This window comes from Mercurialis annua, linkage group LG5, assembly GCF_937616625.2.
Source record: "Mercurialis annua linkage group LG5, ddMerAnnu1.2, whole genome shotgun sequence".
NCBI classification, from domain to species: Eukaryota; Viridiplantae; Streptophyta; class Magnoliopsida; order Malpighiales; family Euphorbiaceae; genus Mercurialis; species Mercurialis annua.
Genome location: NC_065574.1, coordinates 17,467,610 through 17,484,524, shown reverse-complemented (window position 1 = coordinate 17,484,524; position 16,915 = coordinate 17,467,610). Strand labels below are relative to the sequence as shown.

Genomic DNA, 16,915 nt, shown 5'->3' with positions numbered 1-16,915 from the left:
CTCCCGGTGCCTGAGCATGGGCCTCTTGGCCTCCACCTCCTCCGTGAACAGAAGACTCATCTTGAGCTTCTGAAAGTACATCATGTGCCCACTCAATAACATTTCGTGCTGCGGCGGCAGCTCATTCTTCTTCTTGTCGTTGGTCAGACATCCTGACCAAGACAAATAGCATTACACAACCATAAAACGTATCTCGTCGCAAGCACAAATCGCATATATCGCGCACATCTCATCATATGCGAACAACACACTAACAGACTCACATCCTTAAGGGAAAGCTGAAAGTTTTGAAAATCAAACGAATACGTAACAAAGATAAGACTCGAATCCTATGTATTGCAGAAGAGTCCTAGGAATTTAATCGCTTAACACATAACCGATATAAGCAATGGTAACTAGACCATGCTCTGATACAAATTTTGTCACGACCCAATCTAATGGGCTGAGACCGGCGCTAGAGAATGGGAGTGGTAGCTTCGAAACCTATAGCAAGCCTAAAAATGATAAATAATTTGTCGCAATCTTCAACTCGATATTCCATCAATTATATCGCTAAAACGATAAATCCGCTCGGTAGCAAGCCTAAAATCGCTAAAACGATAAATCCTCTCGGTAACCTCAATCTTTAACTCGATATTCCATCAATTATATTCAAACAAATGGAAAAACGACGTGCTTACCGTGATTACCTGTTGAATTATGATCAAATAGAGCTAAAAAACGTCGAAAACGGAGATCGAGCGTGAAGAACAGTAGAATCAACGATGAAGAGAAGAAGATGATGTTTTTAGCTTCTGGATCATTCTTTTGAATAATCCAATCTTATATATGTATGGCTAAATTGCACTTTGGTCCTTGAACTCTTTAAAAGTTACAATTTAGCCCAAAATTTATCCGCGTCCAAATTTTAAACGGTCTCCGATTGATACGAAACTTTTACCATGAATACTATAAAATATTTTGCGGACTTTGGCGAAATAATTATTACCTCAGGATTTATATTTTATTTTATATTAATTTTTTAAGGTTTTCCTTAAATCCCGCCAATTCGCTTAATAAAAATTATTCTAAATTCCCAATATTATTAAATTAAATCCATCTGAATTTAATTTATTGGAATTTACGACACGTGGCACGATTTAATTTCGGGGTATTATATGTTTTTACCATGAAATTTCCATGACTATATAAATTTCTAAGATTGATATGTTTTTCAATCTAGATCCATGTTTAGGGTGTTTTAACTATTTCATGCATTTATTTGATAATTTTCGAATTCCAGACTTTTAAGTGTGTGTTTACTGTTTCTGCATATTTTCAGGCGATTCCCGAAACCCGGTTCAGACCCTGTTTTGGTGGAGCTTCCGCCACTCTCATGTGGCGCCGCCACTCTATTATGGCACTACCAGCAGTCCATCTGAAGGCGCTTTCAGTGCTTTTCCCGGCGTTAGTTGTTCTAGCGCCGTCATTCTTCATCTATAGACCCTTCTAAATCTTTCGATGCAATTCCAGTTATTATTTTTATGTTTATGGGCTCGTTTAAGCTCAAAATTGGGCCCCCGTTTGAGCCCAAATATTTGTAATTAGTTGTAGGCTTTATTTCTGTAATTTTTCGGAGCCATCTCAGTCAGCATCCTTCTGCCACATCAGCAACAATGATTCTGCCATGTCATCATGGGCTATAAAGCCCATTCACCGGCCCAACAACTTCCAAAACCCTATTCTGTTTCGTTCGAACTTATAATCAATTCCAGTTTAGACCAGTGGACTCGCATTGACTAGAGGAGCGACTTCCGTTTGTTTTGATCAGATTGTGAATTCGGCTGTATTGATAGGAAACGCCAAACACTTCAAAAAGAGGTTTAAAAGCATCTCTGAACCTTGGATGTATATCAACTGCAATATGAGTATGTAAATATTGTTTACTGCTTTAAATGTATGTCCAAATCCATCATAAACAAGTTTATTCAGACAATCATGTTAACTTAGTTCAAAACTACTCAAATCATTTAAAAAATCCTAAGACTTCCATGAAAATGGTAATTAGTGGTTGTATAGGTATTCAACACAATAATTAATAAAATCAACTTCAGTTTGACATCTGGTTTAGACTTTATGCATACAATTGGAATAAAATCCACATTTCTCTATTTTGTATTAGAAACCCCATGAATAAATGCTTGTTTAAGAGTACTTGCTACTTGCCCACCATGCCAGTCCAGATCGAGTTTTATGTGAGTCTCAAATGTAATGTATGTTTACATTTCCACATTTACTTTTCAATCCTTTATTTTCCAACTATTTACCTTTCCAGAATGTTATATTTGAACTTCCTGCTTTGATGAGATACTTTTCTATTTGGAATATGTCTTTTAAATTGATAAAATCGATAAACCAATTTAATAGTTAGACTATGTCCACGAACCCAATCTTTTGATTTGATGCATGATAATCATAGACGCGTGAGGTTATCTAGTTGATATAAAAGGTATTTCCTAGCTAAGTTAGTCGACGACTCCATTTTCAAAGCTAAATCACACCGAGGTCAGCTATAAATCTAGGCGAGTCTGACCCCCGCTCTGGTCACAATATGTATTTGGATTTTAACAGATTTATGTAGTTTTGTTTTAAAAGAAAAATAAAACTAAGAGTTATATTGAACTTAACTTTTAACTATAAAACCATTTAACCAAGTCAATTAACAAAATTAACTGACGAAAGGGGAAAACGATAAATTTGATCAAATGTCAAGGGTAAATATCATAGGGATATTAGTATTTCACACCTAAAAATTATGGGGTAAATAGTAATTATCCCTATATATAATATTAATAAACATAAAATGAATTTTATAAATTTATTTCGTTGACTTAGTCAACTAATACAAAAAATAAATGAAATAATTAAATATTAACAGAAATAAAAAAAAAAGATTATATTATTTTATTTTCTTAGAGAGTGTCTTTTTTTATTTGAACAAAGGGTCAACGCGCCCAAATTGGATCAAATAATCCTATGTATTTTTAAAATACGTAAACTATAAATCGGAGATGAGGGATGTAAAAATGTAATTATATTTTTTTAATTGTTGCGATATAATTATTCTGAATCTAATTTTTGAAATAAAAATATAATTTATGAAATTATTTGATCTAAAAATAACAAATTTTGGAGTTAATTGCTCAATAAATAAGCGCGTTGACCCTTTCTTCCTTTTGTTTTCTTTCTTTCTCACACTTCATCTGCAGTTGAGCTCAGCAAACCAAACAACACTGCAAGTCCGCCATTCCTCGACGGCGTCGCCGAAGTCACAGTGATAGACTATGCCGCTCTCAACATCATAATTACTAATATGGCGAAACCAATCCCTCCCCATCGAACCCTTCTCCAACCTCACTCTACCTTCGACCTCTCTTCTTACTCTCCCACTTCCTCAATCCAATCTCTCTCACTCTCCCATTCCCAAACCCTAATCTACCTCGCAACTTCCTCCGGATCCCTCTTCTTACTCTCCACTAACCCTATTTCCTTTCTCCGAAGTGTTTCTGTTACCGATTCTTCTCCAATTGAATCTATTCTCCTGCTTTCCGATATCGGAAAAGTTTTACTTCTCTGCGACGGTTCCTTGTTTTTAGTCGACTCTCTATTATCCCACCCTGTTAAGAAATTGACCTTTCTTAAGGGCGTTTCCGCCATTTCCAAGAGAATTCGAACCGGTGAAGCGGATTGTACGGATTTAGTTTTGCCTGCTAATTTGGAGTCCTCCACTCCCAGTCAGCGCCTTTTTAACAAATTAGGAGGTGGGCTTAAAGCTAATGGTGTTAAATCGAACCACACAGTGCAAGGTAACAATGTTTTTGCTCTTGTTATTGGTAGGAAGTTGATCCTGGTAGAGCTTGTTTTTACGGATAATCGAGTTGGCGAGACTGATAAAGAGGTTGATAGTTTAAATGGGTCCTTGCTGATTTTGAAAGAGATTCAGTGTATTGATGGGGTTAAGACAGTTGTGTGGCTTAATGACTCTATTATTGTGGGTACTGTTAAAGGTTATAGTTTGTATTCTTGTGTTACTGGACAAAGTGGGGTTATATTTACGTTGCCAGATGTGTCTAGTAGTCCGCCGCAGCTTAAGTTTTTGTGGAAGGAGAAGAAGGTGCTTATGTTGGTCGACGTTGTCGGAATTGTTGTTGATGAGCATGGACAGCCAGTTGGAGGGAGCTTAGTTTTTCGCGGATGTCCTGATTCTATTGGAGAATTATCATCTTGTGTTGTGCTTGTGAGAGATGGGAAGATGGAGGTATATAGTAAGAGATCAGGGCGTTGTATTCAGACTTTTACTTTTGGTTCTGAAGGCGTTGGACCGTGTATTGTTGCGAATGAGGAAGGTGGAAACGGAGGACTTCTTGTTGTTGCAACGCCCACCAAGGTATGCAAATGTTTTTTCTTAAGTTATGCTGTTAGATTATTTTGTTCATCTGGTTTTGTAGTTCTGAAACTGCTATAATTTCTGCATCTTTTTGCTGCTTGTAGCTGTGCGTGTTATTACTTTTAAATTTTGCTTCACTGGATTCTATAGTGTGTTAGAAATTGACAAACATATAAATTTAATGAGAAAAATTGATGATGAATTGTTGTGTTTTCATCTCGTATATTGCTAGGTTATCTGCTACTCCAAAGTGCCACCTGAAGAACAAATCAAAGGTCTATTGAGGAAAAAGAACTTTAAGGAAGCCATCTCCTTGGTGGAGGAGCTGGAATCTGAAGGTGAAATGTCTAATGAAATGCTGTCCTTTGTTCATGCTCAAGTGGGTTTCCTCTTGCTTTTTGACTTGCATTTTGAGGAAGCAGTGAATCACTTTTTGCAGTCAGAGACTATGCAGCCTTCAGAAGTATTTTCATTTATAATGCGAGATCCGAACCGGTGGTCGCTGCTGGTATATATTTTCATGCTATAAGTTTTTATAGGAACCATGCCATTTGTGTAATCAGTTCATTCACTTTTGGGGAATAAGAGTAGAGTATGGCAACATGATCAACACAGGCCTGACCTGCTATTATTTTTTAATCTTAACAGTGAAATAGATGATTGAGAACTACTAATGTAAGTTATGGGTGACTTGAAGAGAAAAATTTGCATTTCATTAAAATAAATTATTTTTCTAGCATTCCCTTGTTAGCCTTAGGCTTCTGCACTTGTCTAGTTTTGCAGTTCTATGACCACAATGCTGAAAAGAGTAGGAGAGTCTATTATGTATTCTTTTTTCTTTTTAAATAATTCTCAGGCATAATCATCATGGAGCATGTGCTATAGATGCAACAAAGGGGAACATGAAAATTATTTGTTGCACATCTCTACCTATGAGATGTACTCCGACCAAGCAATGGAGCTTTTACTAAACTTGCATTAATGAAATACAAGCATTAATCTATCTTAAACCACTACATGCCAAGTAGTTGATTGAATATGAAACATTCTTGATTTTGAATTTCCTTTGGATAGTTTCTTATCAGATCTGTGCATTCTTATACATTATTATGAAATAGTACGCCTGAATAAGGGTGCATAGGTGTTCTAAGATCCAGTTGACATAGGTCAATGCATGGAGAAGAAGATAACCATATTCATACTTCAGTTAATAATTTTTTTTTGTCCATATACACAAGGATTATATTTAAATGTGATCTAATTCCTTGTATGCCTGGGTTTTTTTTTGTTATTGACCATGTCCAGTCTCCTTGTGCTTGTTTGTGTAGACTTTGTTACTTGTTTGTGAAGTGCTCCTAAGTGTTGGGACTTACATCATTGAACTGACCTTTTCAGGTACCTAGGAACCGATATTGGGGCTTGCATCCTCCCCCTGCTCCTCTTGAAGAAGTTGTTGATGATGGATTGATGGCCATCCAAAGAGCTATTTTCCTCAGGAAAGCAGGTGTTGATGCGGCAGTAGATGATGATTTTATATTGAATCCACCAAATAGATCTGAGTTACTTGAATCAGCAATCAAAAACATCATAAGGTGTCTACATTTATACACTAAATAATCACATCTTACAGTTATATTTTCTTATTTTTCATATTCACTGCCCTGTCATTTTTTAATTACAGGTATTTAGAAATTTGTCGTGAGAAAGAGTTGGCTTTGTCGGTGCGAGAGGGAGTTGACACACTTTTAATGTATCTCTATAGAGCCTTAGACAGGGTAGATGATATGGAGAGGCTTGCATCTTCAGTAAACAATTGTATTGTGGTACGTCCCACTTCTTTTAGTTGATGTAAATTTTGTTTTTCCTCAACAATGGGCATTATTGGTTATTTCCATATAGGAGTTAGAGCTGTACAAAGGTTTAATCACTTCCTATTATCCTTGCTTTCTTCTTATTTTGTATTTTCCTCCGGTCTAGACAAAAGGAGAGAGAAACTGAATCCCTTCTCTTATTTTCTGTCTCTCTCTTCCTTTGCCCCTAATTTTTCCCAAATAGATGGTGGAATCATTTAACAAACCTTTGTTTATGTTAACACATGTGTCTTTTTAACTCTTTCAACTTAGATACGTCTCTAGCTATTAAGTACCTCTTTAGAAGCAAACTGTGCAAATGTATACCGATCCAATTGCTGTTTATAGCTGAATTTTAGAAGAAGTCAGCTGAAGTAATTTCCTTAGAGAAATTTTATATAACATGAGAGGTGGCCACTAATGGTGCAATGGATTCATCTACTTCATTTTTTTGGATTTGAAATACTGTATTTAGACTCTTAGAGTTGTGTCAATCTCAAGTTAGTTTAGTTTGTTGGCCTGAACTTATTGGTAGACTGCGGAATCTTAGTATTCCAGTGCATTTCAAAACAGATAGGCTGTTCTGTGGAGCTTGCCTGAAGGATGACCGAACAACTTCCATGGGCGGTGCAGGAGGAGTTAGAAACTCTATTAGATGACTCTGGGAATTTGCGGACGCTTGCCTTCTTATATGCAAGTAAAGGAATGAGTTCAAAGGCTCTTGCCATATGGCGGATTCTAGCAAGAAACTATTCTTCTGGTCTATGGGAAGATCCTGTCCTGGAATCTGACTTGCATGAGGGCAGTAAAAAAATTCCATCTGGTAAAGAGATTGCTGCAATTGAGGCATCTAAAATTCTGGAGGAATTGTCTGATCAGGATTTGGTTTTGCAGCATCTTGGATGGGTATGTAGTATTTGAATTTCAGTTCTTTGTATGTTATAAGTTTTTGAAGCTAATGGCTAATTCAAATTCTGATTTCTTCTCTTAGATTGCAGATATTAATCCAGTACTTGCAGTTGATGTTTTGACTTCAAAGAAACGAGTAAATCAACTTTCACCAGGTTGGCCTTGTTTAATTTTTTTTGAAATTCAGATAACCCTGATTTTATTTTGTTTCTTCTCCTTCTACTCTTTTTATGTGCTATTCTATTTGGAGCCTGGCTGCCTGCTCCCTGTTATGAATTTCATTGTTGACTACTATATATGCTGTTTGAGCACTTTTGGAGTTATTCTGGATTAATTGATTGATCTTTTCTTAGAATTTCTGTAACACGCTCCACATGTGCTTTTTTCCGATCCACAGTTTTCAAAACTCGAAAAAGTAATTAAAAGTATTAAAGAAATAAACTTTTTTGGAAGAGCACTTCATTCTTCATCTACTATATCAAATACGTCCTATGTAGCTCATCATTATTGGATTTGGTACCTTCTATAATGTGTCTAAGTTTATCACATACAATTATAGTTTATGCAATTTGTAGAATTGCATTGATATGCATCTCTCTTGCTCCAGATTCTTTGATTCTTCTGGATTTTTCCGGTATAACAGCTTTTTGTTTGTTTGTTTTCCTTAAAGTAATTTCAGGAAATAAGTTGATCTACAGTTTGCCAACAGTATCTAATATACCAAGTGGCACATCTTAATACTTTCTGCTCTTTTTTATTCTTAACTGTGAATGATTTCTAAGTGAGAAAATCCTTTTATTTCTGATGCTTAAGCTGGAGACCATATTCTTACTTCCAATGAGTCGTTTTACGACCTTACTTTTTTGGAGGGTCCTCGGGACATGGGAGCCTCAGCTCATGCATCGGTTTACCAAAGTCCTGTAAGGAAAGGGATTCAGTGAGATTGAAATGATCTATGCTAAAATCATTTTTTTAAAATGTTCGGGAATACTGACGATTCATCTCCCTACATAAGCCGCTATCGGTCAAGGAGAGCAGTCCTTCACTTGCTGATTGTTCGCAAGTTGAAACCGCCCAAATCGCTTGCATGAAGCATATGAAATTGGCACTAGATATGAAAATATTAAATGATCCTTATGCTATCCTATTATCCTGCATGATAGTTGTTTTTCTGTTTTTGTTTCTATTTTCAAGTAAACCATATTTCAACTCTTCTAATGCAGACGAAGTGATTGCTGCCATCGATCCAAAAAAGGTTGAAATCTTACAAAGGTACGTCCTCTATATGTTTATAGATGATGACCTCATGGCTATTTAATTGCTTCAAAGGTTGTAAGTCTTATGAGCAGAAGGAACATTCTTTGTAGCTACTTTATTTTCTTCAAGCTGGTAGTTAATTTTATAGGTTTCGGATGTATTTATCACACTTCTCTATGTTAGTCTTTGTTTAAATTTCTAATGATTTTTTGCACCTAATCAGCTTATTTTCTGCTCTTAGAAGATGGTCCTACTTCCAATTTTCCAATTGGTGCATATTTGATATTTGACTGTTCTCTTTATAATCCCTTTTTTAGTAAGGTTTTTAGTCAAAATTTTGATGGAGTCTTTCATAGTTACTGTGCAGCAGGATGTACTGCTTAATGCGCTCCTTAAGATGTTATATGTTTCCTCTATTACAACGATTTGAGCTTCATGGAAAGGTTATTATTTTGCATTTTTGACATTTCTAAATGACAGTTATCTCCAGTGGTTGATTGAAGATCAGGACTCAACTGACACCCAATTTCATACACTGTATGCTCTCTCACTTGCAAAGTCAGCAATTGAATCCTTCACATTGGAAAGTGTTTCTGTGAACCCTGATGATCAAAGGGAACATGAGGCAAATGTTTCTGATTTAAGTAGAAATTCATTCTTACAAAGTCCTGTAAGAGAAAGGTTACAGATATTTTTATTATCATCAGACCTATTTGATCCAGAAGAGGTACTTGACTTGATTGAAGGATCAGAACTGTGGCTTGAAAAGGTTAATAACTTTTTTTCTTTTTTGATTTGTTCACTTGCTTAATAACAATTTTTTTCGTTCATGATGGGTGTCTTCATGTCGGTATGCCTTAGAAATCATGGATGATTTTCTTAATTTGTAACATAGTTAGTCTTCTTCTGGGTTTCTGATTGAGGTTTTGTTTTTCACTTGACAGGCCATTCTATACAGAAAATTAGGGCAAGAGACATTGGTGCTACAAATTTTGGCCCTGTAAGTTTTGATAGTTGTTTAAATTACCAGCGCCAGTAACTAGTGACCATCTGTTTTAGATATCACCTTAAGTTGCTATGGCAGGAGGATTTTTAACTGTCACATGCATGTAAAATGAGTAAGAAATTTCATGAGACTTGAGTGAGAATGACTTGGTCGATTTGTAATTTGATCTGGTTATGTTTTCTCTATTTTTCCTGAATATGTTAGAATTATCTCATACCATTTCCTGGTGAGCATATTTGCTACATATTGCTTACCTGATAGCCCACACAATTTGTAATTGTTAACCTATTTTACCTGCATTCTTTTGGTCCATAGTGGATCAACTGATTTTCATTTTGCACCTGTTAGTTGAGAAGTTTTGGCTCCTATTATTGTATTTGAAATAAAGTACAACATATTAGTTATATTATTTGTTCTTGTTATCAGTATACTTGTTTCCTAGCAATAACAAGGGTTGAAGAGAGTACTTTCTTTTCTTGTTTTGATCTATCTGCTGTACATCATTTCTCTGATCGACTTATTTATGTTGTCACCTACTTTTACACTTACACATTTAGTAGCATCTCAGTCGGAGAAGGAAAATTCTTTGTTGCTGTTGAAAGGCATGGTTGCTTGGTTGGCAGCTTGTTTTGGCTAGAAAAAGGGGAGTGGTAGTGGTGTAGGGATCTGGAAGCACATGATTTTTAATCTATCATGTGGATAAATTTGGAATGAGAACCATGATGTATTTTAACTGAAACATAACGGTGTCTCAGGAAGCTGGAGGACTGTGAAGCTGCGGAACAATATTGTGCAGAAATTGGCAGACCTGATGCATATATGCAGTTTGTTTCTCTTAATTTTAATCTTGCTGTTTGTTCTCAAAATCCTGCATGCCAGTTTCTTACATAATCTCTCAGGTTACTCGACATGTATTTGGATCCACAAAATGGCAAGGAGCCTATGTTCAAGGCGGCTGTTCGTCTTCTGCATAACCATGGAGAATCATTGGATCCCTTGCAAGTATTAGAGGTATGCGATTTTCTTAGTATTTGTGTATATGGCATCAGGTGTGCAACATCCATGAGTGTACGGGTGTGCAAAATATGAACCAAACTGAATTGACAAATTTGGTTCGGTTCGATTTGAAATTATGAAAAACTTTGATATATCCGTTTAGTTTTAGAAGTGAAAAATTTCAGTTCATTTTTGTACCAACTAAACCGAATAAATTTGAACCAAACTGAAAGAACCAACCAAATCGACTGGCTTAGTTTGATTTGAAATAAATGTAAATTGAGTTTGGTTCACTTAAAACAAAAATTAAATTTTGTTTCAGTTTTGTTTGACTGAATGCACATTCATATCCATGAGAACTTAATAGGAAGGTGAATAGGCTGAACTTATTACTATTAGTTCTTGATGCCTCTTTATTGAATGCATGTGTTTTGGTAGATATACCGCGAGAGGTAAGACTGAACTTTGGTTATGTTTCCCACAAACTTACTACATCACGGGACCCATTATTCAGCATTTCTTCATGAGGATAAAAACACTATTTTATTTTGTCTAGATTGGAAACAATTAGTTTATCTACAAATGAAAGACACTTACAAGCTAAAAAGGCTTTATTTATTATCAAGGCACGCAGAAAAATCCTATATTTAAGACATGATAGTCTAAATCTGGCACTTTTTCTTTTTCTTCTTGTCATTGCTGGGCAGATTTGACTAGTGGTCTACATTTTTTCATATCCTCCTTCATTCTTTTTGTTAGAAGACTAATCCAGTTTTTCTATATGATTTCAAATAGTTGTCTGTCCCATGTAGGAAAAAGGTTCTAGGCTACTGCCTTAGCTGCATGAATCGCTTCACTTCCTCATAAAACCTATTGTAATAATAAATTAGTCGCTGTTACCGTCATGTTGCGGTTTTATTTGTTTTATCGTTTAGATCTAAAGTCGAATCTTAATACTTAAATACTTCAAACTTGAAAATTCAAAACAAACTTTTGGAGTATTTTAATATTGTTTACACTTCCTCTTAAAATCTATTGTAATAATAAATCAGTTTTGCATATTGCGGTTTTATTCGTTTAAGGTAAAACAACCTTAAATACTATTATCCATTTAGATCTAATGTCGATTATTAATACTTAAATACTTTAAACTTGAAAATTTGAAATTTAAAACAAACTTTTGGAGCATTTAGGTATTATTTAATGTATGAAAGTGGGAGAGTTCTTAATTCCAATTCATTCAGTCTCTTTATTTCTCAGTTATATGGAACTTTAAGGTAAAATTTCAACTATTTGCGGTGCATGTCTCGAAACAGATAATTCATAATGCTTCGTTTCCCATATGTTTTGGCTTTAAGTTTTTGTTTTGTCGTGCTGTCTACATGTGGAATGAGGACCGGTAGAGGTATGAGGGTAGGCATGTTTGGGCTAACCGGGCAAATAGTTTACTAGGGAACATTAGTTTCCATGTCTAAAAACTTCAAACTAACGTATAACCAGGCAAAAAATTTACTAGGAAACATTAGTTTTCCATGTCTAAAAATTTCAAACCAACTTATGACCTCCATAAGTTTCTGGACAACTAGATGGAATTTATTACTTGTTACCGCGCCAATCTAGAATATCAGAAAAATATGCTGAGCAATTTTATTAGTTAAGCAAATGATGAAGTTTGTTCACTGTTAAATTTGCCAATTAATTTGTACAGGACCTGTCTGTGTGATGTAAGGTGATTATGCTACTCTGAATTTCTGGTTTTACTTACTGTGTTTTGGAATGTCGACATAACCTATTCGGACTCAAAAACCTGTTGTTCTCCTGGCCAATCCATGTCCCAATCCCATTTGAATTTTGAGCAAACACATTATAATGCTAGGTCATAATTTAGCATGCCAAGTTGCTATTATGCTTGCTTTTGAATATTTGATGAGGGAAAAAGGATCTGGTGCACATTTGCTCACAGTTATATAAGTTTCATACTAAAGGTAGTCGATAATATTACCGTAGAGTTTTGGCTTTTTATTACATCAAAGAGATTAGATACTATGACATATATTTTTATGTCACTGCAAAGATAATTTGCTAGAATAAAGCTTATCATCTGTTTGTCAAGTTTATTCTAATTTTTCCTCAAAATCTTTGAGAACTAAGCTTTTGATATATCAGACACTGTCTCCAGAAATGCCCCTCCAACTTGCATCAGATACCATATTGCGGATGTTGAGGGCCCGGCTCCATCATCATTTGCAAGCAAAAGTAAGATCCTTAACTTGAATCATATGACATTTCTGCAGAATCTAGCTTTTTTTATTCTTATAACTTTTGATGCACTCACAAACATGTAAGGGGCAGATTAGCTAAACTAGACTGTCTGTGTAAATTAATTTTCTGTTGCACTATTATACTTAAATTCATTTAGGAGAATTCCAATTCTTTCATTCATTCAAATAATTGAGTAGACCCTGATTGAAAAATACAACAGTAGTACAATCTAAAAGTACACAAAAAATAATATAAATTGCATTTTTATAATTTCTTCTGATATTTTCAAAAATCCAAACTAGCAGCTCGATGGATATCTCATGCCACATGTCAATTTCAATTTGGTTTCAACCATTTTTATTACCAGAAGTACTCCAAATAAGGATGAATACATGACTTCCATGAATTGAATCAACAAATCCCCATAAAATATTAAATAATGTCGGCTATAAAAAATTATCTAATAGATGATAGGTTAGTACTTACAAAGAAAATAAAATGGTTAACCATCAGCTTCCGTATAGCTGTTGGTGTCCAGACTATAGAAATTTTTATGGAAACCAAGAACAAAAAAGAACAGTTAAACACAATTGCTGGTCTTATTAGATAGATCAAACTTGAAGATTTTATATATTTGTATCTGAATAAACTTCTTAATGTTCTTCTGTTTCATATTTGAGAAATGTCATTATGTAGTTTCCAGCTCCAGAATGAATCCAGAGAGTAAAATTATTTTCTTCACTACATTGATCTATTGTCAGATCACCAAATAATTTATTGATTAGTTTCATTTGGGAACTACCATATATGGGTGCGTGGACTTATTTATTTTAGCACTCTTAGTACTTATTTAGAAGGATATTCACTTAGAGATCATGACATGGGCGTCAAAGTTTGGAATAGCATTAGCAGATTAAATCTTTTTCTCCTGGATAAATGATTTATGATTTTTGAGAAAAAATGCTACAATTTACGATAAGGAAGTTAAATATTCCTTCCAAGAACCTCCACATATTTCCGTGCTTGTTATTTCGAGCAACAACCAACAAGTTCGTATGAAGATGTGAGTCAGGTCTGCATGAGTAGTGAGGGTGTAGGAATTGAATACTATAAAAATTGTTTGTGTTTAGAAAAGAGATCCACAATTTTCTTAATCTTTTCTACCTTTATTCGCCTATAGAATTATATAGAATGTTTCCTTGTTTCTCTTCTTTTATTACCACTTTAATACCCCTTTTCTGCTGGCTAGTACTATCTATTTTCTGTGTCTTGTGGTAGCAATTTATTTCAATAACACTTTATATCAAACAATTGCTTGGAAATTATATATTTGATTGATTGGAGTAACTAAGGATTGATTGGAGTATATAAGGATTTATTGATTTGAGTAAATAAGGATCGATTGATTATATAATTAAATTTTATCACTTATGGCCTAAGAGATAGTCATAAATAAGAGTCCTTTTGTGCAGGTTCTAAAGGAGAAATTATCACTTTGACTTTGTCTACACCTCGTTCAAACACTTATTTAAAAATAGAAATATTAGCACTCAGCACATCCTTGGAAGTTGCAAGTTAAAATGGAAAACAAAATATTAATAGAAGTTCAAATTTAGTCAGCTAAAGTAGCCAACTCTCATTACAATAACACAACGTCAACAACGTGAAATAGCCTTAATCCCAAGTTATTGGGGTTGCTACATAGATTTTCTATTTCCATTCAGTACGATTTTGGACGATCTCTTCAAGAAGACCAATAGTTGTCAAGTCATTTTTGAATTACTTTTATCCAAGTTTATTTAGGCCATCTCCTCCCTCTCTTCACTCCCTTCAACCTGTTTAACTGGAGCATCAATTGGTCTACGACTCACATGACTAAACCATCTTAACTAAAGAAAATTGTCTGCTTGAAAATAATTAAATTAATCTTTCAAAGCAATCTGGGAAAGAAATATTTAAAGTATTAGACTAAAGAGAACTGTCTATGCCAAAAACCCTTTGAAACTAGATCTAGTCATGAAGTATGGCTGCCAGAACTGTGTAACCACTATGTTTGTAATTTTGTATTGTTCATTTCATTTTAACTTAGAATCCAATCTATAATTTTTTTTAATTTATGGCAACTGTATTTTCGATTAAAAGGGAAAAAATTAGAATACCATTAGTCTCACTCGATGGAGGGCCACAAACTTACGTAGGGGAGGAATTAGAAAAGTGATGAACTCTGCCTTTTTCACATAATCCTGTAAGGAAAAGTTTTGACAAATTAGATGGTAGGGTTGTGCACCAGATATGTATTTCATTGTCTTGGTGAGAGCAAATCTTACCTATTTCACTTATATATTTAATCAAATGACAGTGAGTCATGCATTTGACTTGCTGATTATGGTGTACCACTCAAGGAATGGTTGATTGTCTATTTGATCAGTTGATGGATTTTATATGTGAAAATTCAGAACATACAAGTAATGGAAGCAAAATAGCTATTTGGACGTATGCAAACAAGCTGAACTTAATTGCCCTTTTTCTTCTTAATTTTTGGTATTAATATTGTATTTAAATGTTGGTCTAAAAATTATCACCCTTAACATGAATTTCGATTACTTCAGCCTTGCTCCACTAATTATAATGGATGAATTTGGCACTTATGCAGTAGGTGGCTATAGATAATGTAAAATAAATATGACACCTTGCTGCTGTTTTTTAAGTTCATAATATTACTTTTTACGACATTCATTTTCTTTTTACCCAATTTCAACTGTAATTTCTTTCAGTTTGTCCAAATTATAGGGCGTAGATTGATCTGTTTTCCATTTTCAGATTGTGCATAATCTGTCTCGTGCTATAGATGTTGATGCAAGACTTGCAAGATTGGAGGAAAGATCCCGGAATGTGCAGATTAATGATGAGAGCCTTTGTGATTCATGTCATGCACGCCTTGGCACTAAACTATTTGCTATGTATCCAGACGATACTGTTGTCTGTTATAAGGTTGGTTATCATCTTATCTTTATACATTTTTTAGGTGAATCTCCAAGTGACGGTCATAAAATGGGGTCGCAAGGGCCACTCGTGTTCAAAATGTAATAAGGCTGATTGTCCTATTTGGGGGTTTATGCATTGGGCGTGGGTGAGGTGTCGCGTACAAAATACAATAAGGGGTGTGCATTCAGTTTAAAATTGAAGTGAAACGATGAACCAAATTTTTTAAGAATTTAAGATACTTCAAACTGAATTGTTTTTCTTTTTTCTTTTGGTTTGGTTTGATGTTTTTGTTTGGGTTTGAACTAGAACTGAATTGAATTCTTTTTTAATGTCAAACCAAATTTATCGGTTTGGTTATATGATTTGGTCTCGTTTCATTTTTGCACCCCTCTAGATTCAGTTAAACATGGTAGAATTATGAATTTGTCATTGATAGTCACATGTGGTGCTATTACATCAACTGATAATTTTTCAATTAGATTTAAGTAGTCGATTAATTATGCTCCGTGTCAATACTATGTTCATAACTATTTATGGTAAATTGGGTCTCCTTAGCACGAGTTTTGATTCATTTTCAATTTCACACGCTTACTTTGGTGTTGTTGTAGTGTTTTCGGCGCCTAGGCGAGTCTACTTCTGTAAAAGGGCGTAATTTTAAGAGAGACATCCTTTTCAAACCAGGTTGGCTGGTGACCCAGTGAGCTAGACACAACTTATTGTGAATTATATGGGTTATGTTCAACCCCGATGTTCATACATTACTGCTGAGTGTGTTATTGGAACATTATTTCTTACTTTCTTATGTTTAATGTCATTACCCCGAGTTCGTTTATACTTGGTGTATATGGAAATAAGAATATAATCAATTGTGAGAAAGTCTATTGAGAAAACAACAAAAATGTTACTCCATCCGTCCCAAATTGATAGGCATTATTTCAAGTTTTTTTATCCTAAATTATAGGCACTAAATATTTAGTTAAGTAAGTAATTGTCAAATATATTTTTATTAATTATAAGGGATATTCTGGAAACACAACAAAAATCACAAAAAGATAAAAGTCACCACTATATTAAAGGTTTTATGCCTTAAAAAATTCCGACCTTATAACTCTTTTTCGATTTTACCATGACGTTGAAAATTTGTCAATTTTATTCTATTTCGCATTTTATCGTTTTAATTGGACCCTAATTGTTAAATATTTTGTCAATTTTTTTACTTCAATG

General features: G+C 34.5%; 1 protein-coding gene across 3 annotated transcripts; it reads left to right on the top strand.

Moving 5' to 3' along the window:
• Positions 1-3,209: 3,209 nt before the first annotated feature.
• Positions 3,210-16,600, top strand: LOC126680039 (vacuolar sorting protein 3). 3 transcript variants are annotated; one of them, XM_050375074.2, is made up of 14 exons: positions 3,210-4,426; positions 4,659-4,934; positions 5,822-6,018; positions 6,108-6,249; positions 6,910-7,182; positions 7,268-7,340; positions 8,409-8,457; positions 8,923-9,211; positions 9,387-9,442; positions 10,204-10,272; positions 10,348-10,459; positions 12,611-12,700; positions 15,555-15,697; positions 16,300-16,600. In XM_050375074.2, exons 1-14 carry the CDS (start codon positions 3,353-3,355, stop codon positions 16,313-16,315), a joined length of 2,859 nt encoding a protein of 952 aa, XP_050231031.1. In that variant the 5' UTR covers positions 3,210-3,352; the 3' UTR covers positions 16,316-16,600. The 3 variants fall into 3 exon arrangements, with proteins under 3 accessions (XP_050231031.1, XP_050231032.1, XP_050231030.1); XM_050375075.2 differs by having other exon boundaries at positions 15,527-15,697; XM_050375073.2 differs by lacking the exon at positions 12,611-12,700 and having other exon boundaries at positions 15,527-15,697.
• Positions 16,601-16,915: the final 315 nt, after the last annotated feature.

Bases quoted from the DNA above. Each gene is read 5' to 3' on its own strand.
- LOC126680039 (XM_050375075.2), top strand. From the start codon at position 3,353: ATGGCGAAACCAATCCCTCCCCATCGAACCCTTCTCCAACCTCACTCT. The intron at 9,443-10,203 runs GTAAGTTTTGAT...ACGGTGTCTCAG, and splicing joins GTGCTACAAATTTTGGCCCT to GAAGCTGGAGGACTGTGAAG. The intron at 10,460-12,610 runs GTATGCGATTTT...TTGATATATCAG, and splicing joins ATCCCTTGCAAGTATTAGAG to ACACTGTCTCCAGAAATGCC.